Genomic DNA, 13,429 nt, shown 5'->3' with positions numbered 1-13,429 from the left:
AAGTCTACTTACTCAACAGATGGGTGGCATGTAAGTCTCAGCCATCAACACCCAAAACTCACCTCAAGAGGTCTCTTATGACATGACAGGTAAGTTTGTGCAAAATGATAATTATGACTATGCTCAATGCTCTTCTGAACAGGTCAATTACATGGGGAGTGGTCCTAGAAATCCCAACAATGATCCATATTCTAAGACATACAATCAGGGTTGGAGAAATCATCTAAATCTTGGGTGGAGGGACCAACCTCAGAGACCTCAGAATTTCAACAATAATTCTCAGGGTGGTTTCCAACAGAATAATCACAATAACCACCAATTTCAGTCTCAGCAGCAACAACCACCTCAGCAGGCAAACTCTAAATCCCAATAAGATTCTAATTGGGAGATGATGAGGAGTTTTATGCAGGAAACCAGAGCCTCCATTAGAAACTTAGAGGTACAAATGGGTCAACTGAGCAAGCAAATACCTGAGAGATTTGCAAGAACATTTCCAGGTGATACAGTGGTGAACCCAAGAGAAGATTGCAACGTTATTCAATTAAGAAGTGGTAAAGTAGCTGGCTTTGAGTCCAAGGTCAATAAGGAGTTAGTTGAAAAAGACGCTCCAAAGGAGAAAAAGGGAGAAGTAGAACACGCCCCTCCTAAGCGTGCAGACAACCCATTCCCTGATTCTCTTGACACTTATCCTACCTTACCAAAGGCTCCTGAATACAAGCCAAAAATGCCATATCCTCAGAGGCTTCAGAAGGCTTCCAAAGAAAAGCAATTCTCTAAATTTTTAGATGTCTTCAAGAAGCTACAGATCAACATTCCTTTTGCATAGGCTCTTGAGCAAATGTCCCTTTATGCTAAATTTATGAAAGAATTGTTGACTAACAAGAGGAATTGGAAGGAGCAAGAAACCGTGGTGTTAACCAAGGAATGCAGTGCTATTATTCAACATAAACTTCCTGAGAAAATGCAAGATCCAGGGAGTTTTGTGATTCCTTGCACCATTGGAGATGTCACCATTCAGAGAGCTTTATGTGATCTTGGAGCTAGTATCAATCTCATGCCACTTTCAGTGATGAGAAAGCTTCAAATTGAGGAGGTAAAATCCACTCGTATTTCTCTTCAACTTGCTGATCTTTCTATTAAATTACCTGTGGGTGTTGTTGAGGATTTACTTGTGAAAGTATGACCCTTTATTTTTCCTACTGATTTTGTTATATTAGACATGGAAGAGGATGTAAAATCCTCTATTATTCTTGGTAGACTCTTTTTAGCTACAGGTAGAGCTCTGATTGATGTGCAAAAGGGTGAATTAACCCTGAGGGTCAATGAAGAACAGGTGGTCCTTAATGTTTTTGAAGCCCTCAAGCACCCTAATGATTCTGAAGGGTGTATGAGAATTGATGTTGTTGAGCCGCTTGTTCAAGAAGTACTGGAAAATGAGGTACTTGATGATATTCTGGATCCTATCTCTGAATATGAGTTAGTGAAAGTTGATGATTCACCACCCCAGAAGGTTATGGTTCACATGCCTAAGGCAAAGGAGGAAGCCCCCAAGCTTGAGCTCAAACCTTTACCTCCTTCTCTGAAATATGTGTTCTTGGGTGAAAATGATTCCTATCCAGTGATTATTAGCTCTTCCTTGAAGCCTGAAGAGGAAGAGGCGCTTATTTCAGTGCTCAAGAGCCATAAAACAGCTCTTGGGTGGACCATTAGTGACTTGAAGGGGATTAGTCCAACCAAGTGCATGCACAAGATCCTACTTGAAGATGATGCTAAACCAGTTGTGCAACCACAAAGGAGTCTCAATCCAACTATGAAAGAGGTGGTCCAAAAAGAGGTAATGAAACTATGGGAAGCATGTATTATTTACCCTATTTCTGACAGTCCTTGGGTAAGTCCTGTGCAGGTAGTCCCCAAGAAAGGAGGGATGACAGTGATCAAGAATGAAGAGAATGAGTTTATTCCTACAAGAACAATTACAGGATGGAGAATGTGCATAGACTATAGGAGGTTCAACACTGCTACAAGGAAGGATCACTTTCCCCTACCTTTCATTGATCAGATGCTTGAGAGGTTAGCTGGTCATGCCTTTTACTGCTTTCTAGATGGCTATTCTGGATATAACTAAATTGTAGTGGACCCTCAAGATCAAGAGAAGACAGCATTCACATGTCCATTTGGAGTATTTACCTACAGAAGAATGCCTTTTGGACTTTGCAATGCTCCAACAACTTTTCAGAGGTGTATGCTTTCAATTTTTCTGATATGGTTGAAAAGTTTATTGAGGTATTTATGGATGACTTTTCTATCTTTGGTAATTCTTTTGAATCCTGCCTTAAGCATTTATCTCTTGTCTTGAAACGGTGTCAAGAATCAAATCTTGTTTTAAATTGGGAAAAATATCATTTTATAGTTACAGAAGGTATTGTTCTTGGACACCGAATTTCAAGTAAGGGAATTGAAGTTGATAGAGCAAAGGTGGAGGTAATTGAAAAATTACCACCACCAACTAATGTTAAGGCAGTCAGGAGTTTCTTGGGTCATGCAGGATTTTATAGAAGATGTATAAAGGATTTTTCTAAAATTGCTAAACCTTTAAGCAACCTGTTGGTTGCTGATGTTCCTTTTGTCTTTAATTCTGATTGTCTGCATGCTTTTGAAACTCTGAAAGTAAACCTTATCTCTGCTCCCATTATAGCTCCCCCTGGCTGGGATTTACCATTTGAATTAATGTGTGATGCCAGTGACTTTGCTATAGGAGCTGTTCTAGGACAGAGGCATGGTAAGCTTGTACATGTCATTTACTATGCCAGTCGTGTGTTAAATGATGCCCAAAAGAATTACACAACTACAGAAAAGGAATTATTAGCTGTTGTGTATGCAGTTGATAAGTTTAGGTCCTATTTACTTGGTTCTAAGGTCATTGTTTATACTGACCATGCTGCTTTGAAGTACCTTCTAACCAAACAGGATTCTAAACCAAGATTAATCAGATGGGTGTTGCTCCTTTAGGAGTTTGATATTGAGATAAAAGACAGGAAAGGGTCAGAAAATCAAGTAGCTGACCATCTCTCCAGAATTGAGCCTGAAGCAGGAATACAACCACCCACAGCTGTGACTGAGACGTTTCCGGATGAGTAATTGTTCCTCATTCAGCAGGCTCATGGTTTGCAGACATTGCAAATTATAAAGCCATGAATTTTATTCCAAAGGAGTACAGTAGGCAACAAGTGAAGAAGCTATTGACTGATGTAAAGTACTACATTTGGGAGGAACCATACCTTTTTGAGAGTTGTTCAGATGGTATCATCCGGAGATGTGTCCCAGATGAAGAAAAACAGCAGATTCTTTGGCACTGTCATGGTTCTGATTATGGAGGCCACTTTGGTGGTGAAAGGACAGTTACAAAGGTTTTTCAGAGCGGATTTTACTGGCCGACTCTCTTCAGAGACTCAAGAGCATTTGTGAAGCACTATGACAGATGTGAAAAAGCCACAAATCTCCCTGCCAACCATGAAATGCCACAGCAGGGGATTCTTGAGGTTGAGTTGTTTGATGTGTGGGGTATTGATTTCATGGAACCTTTTCCACCCTCACATTCAAATAACTATATTCTAGTGGCAGTTGATTATGTGTCCAAGTGGGTGGAAGCTGTGGCTCTACCCACCAATGATGCCAAGGTGGTAATGAGTTTTCTTCAGAGATATATCTTTAGCCAGTTTGGTGTCCCAAGGACACTCATTAGTGATGGTGGAAGCCACTTCTGTAACAGACAGCTGGACTTACTTCTGCAGAGATATGGAGTCCGTCATAAAGTGAAAACCCCCTATCACCCTCAGACAAGTGGACAGGTTAAAGTTTCCAACAGGGAACTTAAGAGAATTTTAGAGAAGACCATCAGTGTTTCAAGAAAGGACTGGTCTAGGAAGCTTGATGATACTCTTTGGGCATATCAGACAGCTTACAAGACTCCTATTGGCATGTCCCATTATCAGTTGGTCTATGGCAAAGCCTGTCACTTGCCAGTTGAGTTGGAGCATAAAGCTTACTGGGCAATCCGATATCTGAATCTTGATTTAGAAGCTGCAGGAATCAAGCGACTGCTTCAGTTGAATGAGCTTGATGAATTCAGATATTCAGCCTATGAGAATGCCAAGCTCTATAAGGAGAGAACCAAGCTACTGCATGACAAAAAGATTACCATCAGAGTCTTTGAGCCAGGACAGAGAGTGCTTCTATACAATTCAAGGCTCAAATTTTTTCCCGGGAAGCTGAAATCCCGGTGGTCGGACCATTTGTGGTTACCAGAGCTTCACCATATGGTTACGTGGAAATACAGGAAGAGAAGTCTGACAGAAAATTTACAGTGAATGGCCAGAGGTTAAAGCACTATCTTGGAGGCGAGATCGATCGCCAGAGGTCCACTCATCTGCTGAATTAGCAGAACTGACCGTCAAGCTAGTGACGTTAAAGAAGCGCTTGTCGGGAGGCAACCCGATAATTTCGTATCCTTAGTTATTTTTCGTAGTTGTAGTTTTATTACTTATTTGATTTTTATTGAGTTTTACTTTTTTTCTGATCATGCAGCTATTTTATAACAGGAACCGAACACTTCAGAAAACACACACAAAAAAAAGAGCACCCGACGCGCAAGCGTCGCTGACGCGTACGTGTCGTATGTGGGTACGAGAAAAAAAATAAAAGTTACAGAGAGTTGAGCGAGAGTGGTGCAGGAAGTGTGCCTTGCGCACAAACATGGTCACGCGTACACGTCCCTGACGCGTGCGCATCGTTTGCGGAAAATGGCCACCCACGCGTGCGCGTCCCTGACGCGTATGTGTGACCTTGAAAATCGGCGTCAATGAGTGTTTGGACAGAGAGTTGTGATGGCTTGGGGCTGGAAGTGTGCTAGAGGCACAAAATTGATCACGTGGACGCGTCCCTGTCGCGTGCGCGTCCTTTCTGAAATTGGCCATCCACGCGTGCGCGTGCATGACGTGCACGCGTCATCTGAAAATTTTGATTCCCAGACCGCGCGAGCAGAGAGTTGTACATGCGCGCGGCTGCCTTCGCGCAATTTGCACAAACCAAACCCACGCGTATGCGTGCCAGACACGTACGCGTCACTTGAAATTCGCACGATCCACGCGTACGCGTGGCTTTCGCGTACGCGTCGCACGCGGCGCCCAAATTAAACCCCTTAGCGCCTGAATTCAAATCATCCACCCCAATCCTAATTCTCTCTTGTTCTTTTATCCTTTTTTTTATTCTTTCATCTTACTATTTGTTTTTGTTTTCAGTTCTTTTTTGCTTGAGGACAAGCAAACCTTTAAGTTTGGTGTTGTCGCTACGCTTATGCCTTCTCAGTTTATTTTAATAGCACCAAAGGGAGATGAAAGTTCTTCATGGAGGAATGAGATGACCACTAGCATAACTAAGGTGGTTGAGTTCCTTTCATTCTATTTCTCTTCCGTTCTTATTCTTTTATTTTCTGTTTTCTGTTGCTTTAATTGCCTGCATAATCTTTAGTACTTTTAGTCTTAGAATTAGTTTCATTTTGTTATTTGTCTCATATACCGCTCACTGAACTTGAATCTAAAAAAAGAAAAAAAAAGTGATGTATTGCATGAGAAATTGAGTTTATATCAAAGAGTAGTCTTATTCACTTACATGTGGTGGTATTTTCTGTAATTCTGAATGCATGACATGAACAATGCATATTTAAATTTGAATCAAAGAATGTTAATGTACAAAGAACAGGAATTTAGAGAATTATTATGACTTCTCTGAAATAAACAAAAATTTAATCCTTGAAGCAAAAGAGACAGCAAAAAAAAAGATATAAAAGCAACGTCCAAGGCTCTGACCATCAATGACTAGGGAGGTCAAACATGATTAAAAGCTCAAAGAGTTGTTTCCCTAGTCACATGCTTGTGGTGTTCTTGTGTCAACTAATCCTTGAGACACAACATTTAGAGTTGAGATCAATTGCAATTAACAGAGTATGCCAAAGATTTTGAGCACCACTGTCTGAGAGTAGTTGAAAGAAAAATCAGAACTTCAAAAGAGTTTCCCAGTTAAGTGCTTGTGGTGTTTCTGTGTCAAGTAAAGCTTGAGACAAAACATTTAAAGTCACGGCTAGGCTCAAGGTGCAAAGCACCAAAGAAAAGAAAAAATGTTGTATTCAAGGGTTAAATTGAGTTACAAAAGATCAGAGAATTCATAATATTATCCGGATTCTAATTCCGAATGACAGTAACATTCTTCTGATTCAAAGGAGAGTGAGATGCCAAAACTATTTAGGATTGCAGTTGTAAACCCCACTATAAGAAGAGACATGAGCTTAATCGAACTCTCATTCTCATGTGAATTCACATTCTAAGCTTATATTAGTTTGGTTGCTTGAGGACAAGCAACAATTCAAGTTTGGTGTTGTGATGTGTGAGCATCTTTCTTACCTTTTCCTAGTAAATTTGCATTTAATTTGTTAAGTTTTATCAAGAATTAATTATCTTTTAGCCACTATAGATGCTACTTTGAGTCTTGTACATTTCTGTTTATTTTAGGTAGCATTTGGATGGATTTGATGGAGTTTCTGCAGAGAAATAGAAGAAACCAAAGAGCTGACCAGCAAGGATGACGCGTATGCGTGAAAAGCGAAGTTGCACAGCGACGCGTGTGCGTACCTGACGCGTATGCGTGACGCGCGAAAAAGACCATCGACGCGTACGCGTGACTGATGCGTACGCGTGACATGCGTGACATGCAGAATTCGCAGAAAACACTGGGGACGATTTCAGGCCGAGTTTCGACCCAGTTTTCGGCCCAGAAACACATATTAGAGCCACAGAATAGCAAAGACTCAATGGAGATTCACACAAGAATGATTATGCCCACTCCAAGTTAGGCATGGACCCTACGAAGCAAGTGGTCCCCATCTATCAATTGAAGATATGCTGATTGCTTTAATTAATTCTGATTTAAACTTTATTTTTAATTTAAAATAGGAAAATATATTGTTTTAGTTTTAAGAAGATATATTTTAAATTAATTAGGATTAGATATAAAATGGGATTCCAACAGGGGATTCCAGCCCAACATTATTCCATTCCAATTCACAATTCACAGTTTATCAGAATCCTTATTTTCTCTTTACCATGAGCAACTAAACCTCCACTGTTAAGGTTAGGAGCTTTGTCTATTGTATGGATTGATTTTATTGTTTTTCTATTTTAATTCATGTTTTGATTTATATTTCAAGAATTGTTTTCGTTCTTTATCTTATGAATTTGGGTGGAACGGAAGTATGACCCTCTTTCTAATTGAGTTCTTGTATAACTTGGAAAAGCTCTTACTTGAACAACAGTTTAAAAACAATTTCTCCTAAATTTTAATTATCTGGATTTAACGGGATACGTGACATATAATCCTCTTATATTTGGATAATTAGGATTTTTGTGGCATATAACTAGAATTGAACCTCACCCCCTAATCGGAATTAATTGACCAATGAATTGGCTATTGATGAATTTTAGAGGAGATTAGAAAGGTCTAAGGAATTAGGGTCTAGTCACATGTAGTTTGCCATGAATTAAATCTTACATGATTAAAATAAATTAATAAGAAAAGTCAATCCGAAAAATAGATAACTCTGAAGTCTTAACTGTTTCTCCATATTTTATTCCCAACTTATTTATTTGTCTATCTTTAATTTAATGCTTTTGAACTCTCAACACTATTTTCTGTTTGTCTAACTAAGACAATCAATCAATCATTGTTGCTTGATCCATCAATCCTCGTGGGATCGACCCTCACTCACCTGAGGTATTACTTGGTACGACCCGATGCATTTGTCGGTTAGTTTGTGGTTTGTGAATTATGCACCAAGTATGTATATAAAATTGTAAAATAAAATAAATAAATTTATATCCTAAAAGAAGAATAAAAACAAAAACAAAAAAAAGTCGGACCGGCCCATTCTATCCCGCCTAAATTCATCAATTTGGCTGTACAAATTTGACGAATTTTTTTAATTTGACGGACTCCAAATTCTAATCTAACCTACATTTTTAGATTTAGCGAATTAACTTAACAAGTTCGACCCGTTTTATCACTCCTAATTATTAGTAAGTAGAATGTTGACCTATCTTTAAGGAGAGAATATGAAAGTTAGATTCTTTTAAGGTGTTTTCAATTTTGAAGACCTCATCCATGTTCTCTTATTCTATACATTCATTCATTCATTTTATGTTTAATTCCATTTTTCTTTAGTTTCCATCCAAAATCATTCATCATATATTCCTCTCCTCCATTAATTTTTTTCTACTACAAAAGACCGTCTGTTCACTTTTCAATTTAGTGCGATCAGATGACATTATTACAACTATGATAACGTTACACATGAATAATATCTTCTGATTTATTCACATTACATCAAAGCAACTCTTAATTTTCAAAATCAAATTTTTACTTATTAGTTCATTCTTTTTGACTACTACTCTTCCTCTCTCATCCTTCTTCGTTACAAACTCAAATCCTGACTATTTAAACAAATGAATCAGTGTGTATTTTTGTGCGTGTGAGATAATGATAATAAGAATTATTACAATTGACTAAAAGACTGTAAGACCCAAAGTTTTTAAAATTAGATTAGGACCTTTTTCCCAAAAAATTAAAACCCTAACTCTAACCTTCTCTCACCGTAAACACACACACATCCACCACTGAAAGAAAGAAAAGAAGAGGGAGAATAAAAAACGGGAAAGAGAAGAGAGTGGAAGGAAGAGGACGGCGTCGGCGGGACTAGGTGCCACTGTCGCCGTCGCTGTCGCGAGACCGAACACGCGGAGGGAGAAGCCTTCACTTCGTCGTTCTGTCATGTCCTGTTCCGTCATCGTCATCGTCGTGAAGTCCGCGTCGCCGTCGCTGAGAGGAGATGCTAAGTGTTGCTTTCGTTGCCGTTTCACCGTCGCCATCGTGGAGGAAGAAGACACGGGAGAGGGAAACAACGCTGAGCCGTCATCGTCGTTGCCGGAGGAGAAGCCCGAGGAGAGTAAGACGACGCGACGAGAAAGGAAGGAAGCTACCTGCGTCGCTGCCAGAGCCCCTGTAACACCGCCTGGGTAAGAGCCAAGGGTTGAGGTTGTCCCCTTTGCTTCAGATTACGCGGGTAAGATGCAAGGGTTGCGGTTTGGTCCTACTTGCTCCGTGTTGTGGTGTTCTTGTCCAGGGTTCGCTACCGGACATGTCGGATTTGGTTGTATAACCGGCAGATGATATCATCGGCCATAAAGTAGTCATGCATCATTTGCATTTGTTTGACTTGTTTGGGTTTGCTACTTGTCATGGCTTGCTTAGTTGTGCATATTAAATGCCAATGTACTAATTGCGTTACTTAAATATACTTGTGTTTTATTTGCTTGTCTTGCTTGTGTTTGAACTATTGAGAGATCCTTCATACTTGGTGATGGTGATGCTAAGAGTTGTTTCTGATATGTGGTGATGGATGTTGAGGTAAGATAGACTTGGTATTGCCTTATTTCTCTGAATTATGTATTGGATGGATATGAATGAGCGATGTAAGTTATTGGGTAGGAAGCTCTTAGACACGTCTTTAATCCTTTTCATTTCTTTAAACTATTCACCTTACGGATTTGTAAATTAAAGGAGTTTCTTTATAACATTTTAAAGTAAGTTTTTTCACAAAGTTTTTCCAAAAGAATATTTGAAGGGTAAACTGTTTTTATAATAAAAATTTTTTTAGTTGCAAGTATTTCTTTGCTTTGATGGTATTTCTTTTTTTACTGACAACCAGCGATGACGATGTTCTCACTTCTTTTTCGAGATGTTGAAAGAGTGATTAAATAAAAATAGGAGATAATTTAAGAATTTTAGATATATTTTAAATATTTGAATAGTTTTGCCTATAAAATCTTATCTTTAATGATTACAAGTTAATTTTAATTCTTTTATGATAAAATTTGTCAGTATTATAATTTTTCATGATCAATTTTAGTATTTTACTCTCTACTCTAAAATATTATTCACTTATTTATTATTTATTTGAGTCTATATGGGTTAACCCGACCCAATTTTATGCTCCAGGACTCCACCAATATTGATTTCCGATACTAGAAGGATAAAAAGGATAAAACCTCTGATGACGCTGCAAACAGCAAAAACCTCCATTCCGACTTTGCTTTCTTAATTTCTTTTCATAATTCACACAACAATGGCTACCTCTATGCTCTCACCACCGAACCTTCTTTCCCTCGCAGCCCCATCACCAAGTTCCTCGTCCCCAACCTTATACTTTAAACCCGCCACCCGTCTCTCGCAGCCATTTTCTCTTTTTGTCGGAACTCCCAAACGCAATCGGAGACCCTTTGCGGTGGCCGCAGAAGAAGCCGCGGTCACTACATCGGTGGACCCTAAATCGGAGGCTGCAAGGAGGCTCTATGTTGGCAACATTCCTCGCACTGTCACCAACGATGAGCTCAAGAACATCGTTGAAGAGCATGGCGCCGTTGAGAAAGCTGAGGTATTTTCGTCCTTTCTTCACGGCTCAAGCATTGTTCATCTTTGTGAGGCAATTCTTGCATTCATAAATCTTTCCTGAGCTAAAATTGTGGTTTAGAGTTAACTGATTCCTACATTCTTTGAATTTACCTTTCCGTTATTTTGCATGTGAAGATTTACACTCACAAAATTGCAGTTATAGTCGAATATAGATTTCAGTTGTGTGAATATCGTTATATTTTTATTGTTGGATATCATTTCGTTCAACTAAAATTCATACTTTCAATTGAATCGATTTTGAAGATATATAGTCCAAATAAATATATTGGTCATAAGGGGACTAATTTATCTTATAATAAAATTTGTAGGGACTTATGTATTCAATACACATTAAAAATTTTATTGAAAATGATAGAGGACCAATTTATCCGACAAGAGTAATTCTCAGGACTTCCAAAGTAATAAAAATTTGTTTACTCTTTATAGTTATCATTTTTGCTTTTGTGTATACACTTTTTCGGTTACGAACTTCATATTTCTTGGTAATGTATGATTCTTGTTCAACATTTTTGTTGCCTCCATGCTCCTTTGCTTATTCAAATGAATCTGAAAATGGGGTAGCTTCTTTTTCTTTTCAGTTTTAGGACATAGACTTCTTTTACAAGATATAGATGTAGTTGTTACATTAACATGAAGATAGTGGAATTCTAATTGCAGGATTCAGATCCATATTGGTTTATTAAGTGTGACTTGAAGATTAAAAACAGATATTGTGAATTTGTGAGTAGTTCGAGTAAGTAGTAACTAACAAGTCTCTAGAATAAAAACAATGAGACATCAACCATATGTTAAAATTCTCAACAGAATGATTGTAAATTCATATTGACAATATGAATATAACATAACAATGCAATGAAGGACTTGCACTAAATCCGTGCTATCAAAATACTCAAAATTGTATGTTTATAGGTGCAATGTTCATGTATCCGTATGAAGTAATTTAAGAGCTTCATTTGTATAGCCAGTTATTATATATATATGGAGTCATTTGTCTCTGCATCACACCATGTGGGATTGCTCAGGTATGTCATTAACTTTCCATGTCTTGTTCATAGGTTATGTATGATAAATACTCTGGACGGAGTCGTCGCTTTGCATTTGTTACGATGAAAACTGTTGAGGATGCAAATGCAGTTGTTGAGAAACTTAATGGCACTGTAAGTTATATTGCAGAATCCTTTTACCTTTTCAGGTAAAAAATCTCAAAAGACGCTGATTTCTTAAAGGACTCGTGTACTTTTACAGGAAATCGGAGGACGTGAGGTCAAGGTAAATATAACCGAAAAACCTTTATCAACAGTAGATACATCTTTCCTTCAGGCCGAGGAGTCCAACTTTGTTGACAGCCCCCACAAGGTATATGTGGGAAATCTGGCCAAGACAGTAACATCAGATACGCTTAAAACTTTTTTCTCTGAGAAGGGAAAAGTTCTTAGCGCCAAGGTCTCACGGGTTCCGGGGACCTCAAAATCGAGTGGCTATGGTTTTGTTAGTTTTTCTTCTGATGAGGATGTTGAAGCAGCAATCTTGTCTTTCAACAATGCCGTAAGTTTTTACTGCTTTTTCTTTTATTTTGCAAGCTGAATCATCCAAAAATGCTTTGCATATGCCATCTTAATAAAATGGCAGCAATGTGTTATGGATATATCGATAATAATATCAAAAAATTCTACTAGTTGCATCTAACTAGAATTTTCTTTTCAGTTCATTGTATACCCGAGTTATTGCATAAACAATACTAATGCTGTTCCTTTATCTGGTTCTCTGTCACAATACAAGTTCTTTTCTCTTATTATCTTAAGATGACTTAAAATCCTACCATGCTTTGATCTGGTCATTGGATTGGGTTTTGTAGATTGACATTAATGTGAATGGGTGATTATTTTGCTTCTAAATACTATAACTGACAGTGATTTGATATTTGTCTAATGACCTGTTGAATGCAGTCACTAGAAGGGCAAAAAATTCGTGTGAATAAGGCTTAGAGAATTAATCAGCAGTGTTTTGATCCCAGGCAAGTACAGAGTATGTTGTTGTGTTAAGCTGAAGCCACAGAAGAATTCTATTATTTCCCCATCTTGTATAGCATAGACCTCATCATTTTCAGTTGTTAAGGTTCTCATAAGACATGAGAGTAGCGTAGCGGTCAAAATTTTCATTGCAGGTGGTGCGCCTTTACTCCTATGTATTGCAATCTCACTACTTTTTCATGATTTATGTTGCTCCTTTGCTCCTTTCTCTGATTTAATATGGCTAGTCTTGACTCTTGACTCTTGATGATGATATATGCGCTTGGCTTATTCAGTTTCGTAGTTTCGTGCTTCCTGTCTGAGTTTGAATCCATTTGAAGATCCATAGGCAAATGAAGAGTCCTTTATGTTGAACCATCCACAGGGATTTTTAAGTAATCCATATTATATTTTTACAAGGTTTGAAAATTGAACAGGTTGTTGAACCGATGCAGTTAAAGATTTAAAAATTTAAAGGTTAAATTGAGGTTTAATCAGCTCGAATAAAATATAATAAAATAATATAGTAAGATATAAAATATATTTTTTCAAAAAAATAATTGTATTTTATTATTTAAAACTTAGTAACCGTCAAACGATCGGATCAGATCCGTTTAACTAATTTATTGTTTTTTTTTACTAATTTTTTAGTTGTTGACTGATTTATTCACAAATGGCTTTTTTTTGGGTCCTCACTCCTGAATTAAACAAGTCAATTCGGTTTCATTCCTAAAATTATGTATAATCAAGTATAATTTGTGATCAAAAGAGTTGTAATTTGTTAGAGTTATAATTTAAGTGATATAATTTTTTTATGTGCACTTAGAGGTTGTGGGTTGGAGTTT

The 13,429-nt window shown here is 37.8% G+C and overlaps 1 protein-coding gene across 1 annotated transcript; it reads left to right on the top strand.

Annotated features, from left to right (window-relative positions):
* LOC107614149 (30S ribosomal protein 2, chloroplastic) lies at positions 10,120-12,887 on the top strand. The gene is made up of 4 exons (XM_016316377.2): positions 10,120-10,537; positions 11,631-11,732; positions 11,821-12,120; positions 12,522-12,887. The coding sequence occupies exons 1-4, from the start codon at positions 10,229-10,231 to the stop codon at positions 12,558-12,560; spliced, it is 750 nt and encodes a 249-aa protein (XP_016171863.1). The 5' UTR covers positions 10,120-10,228; the 3' UTR covers positions 12,561-12,887.

Source organism: Arachis ipaensis, chromosome B08 (assembly GCF_000816755.2).
Source record: "Arachis ipaensis cultivar K30076 chromosome B08, Araip1.1, whole genome shotgun sequence".
NCBI classification, from domain to species: domain Eukaryota; kingdom Viridiplantae; phylum Streptophyta; class Magnoliopsida; order Fabales; family Fabaceae; genus Arachis; species Arachis ipaensis.
Note: the sequence above shows the minus strand (reverse complement) of the source record. Positions and strands in the feature narration are given on the sequence as shown.

Coding starts and splice junctions, on each gene's coding strand:
- LOC107614149 (XM_016316377.2), top strand. CDS start 10,229: ATGGCTACCTCTATGCTCTCACCACCGAACCTTCTTTCCCTCGCAGCC. Junction 11,733..11,820: donor TTGAGAAACTTAATGGCACT/GTAAGTTATATT, acceptor GTACTTTTACAG/GAAATCGGAGGACGTGAGGT. Junction 12,121..12,521: donor TCTTGTCTTTCAACAATGCC/GTAAGTTTTTAC, acceptor TGTTGAATGCAG/TCACTAGAAGGGCAAAAAAT.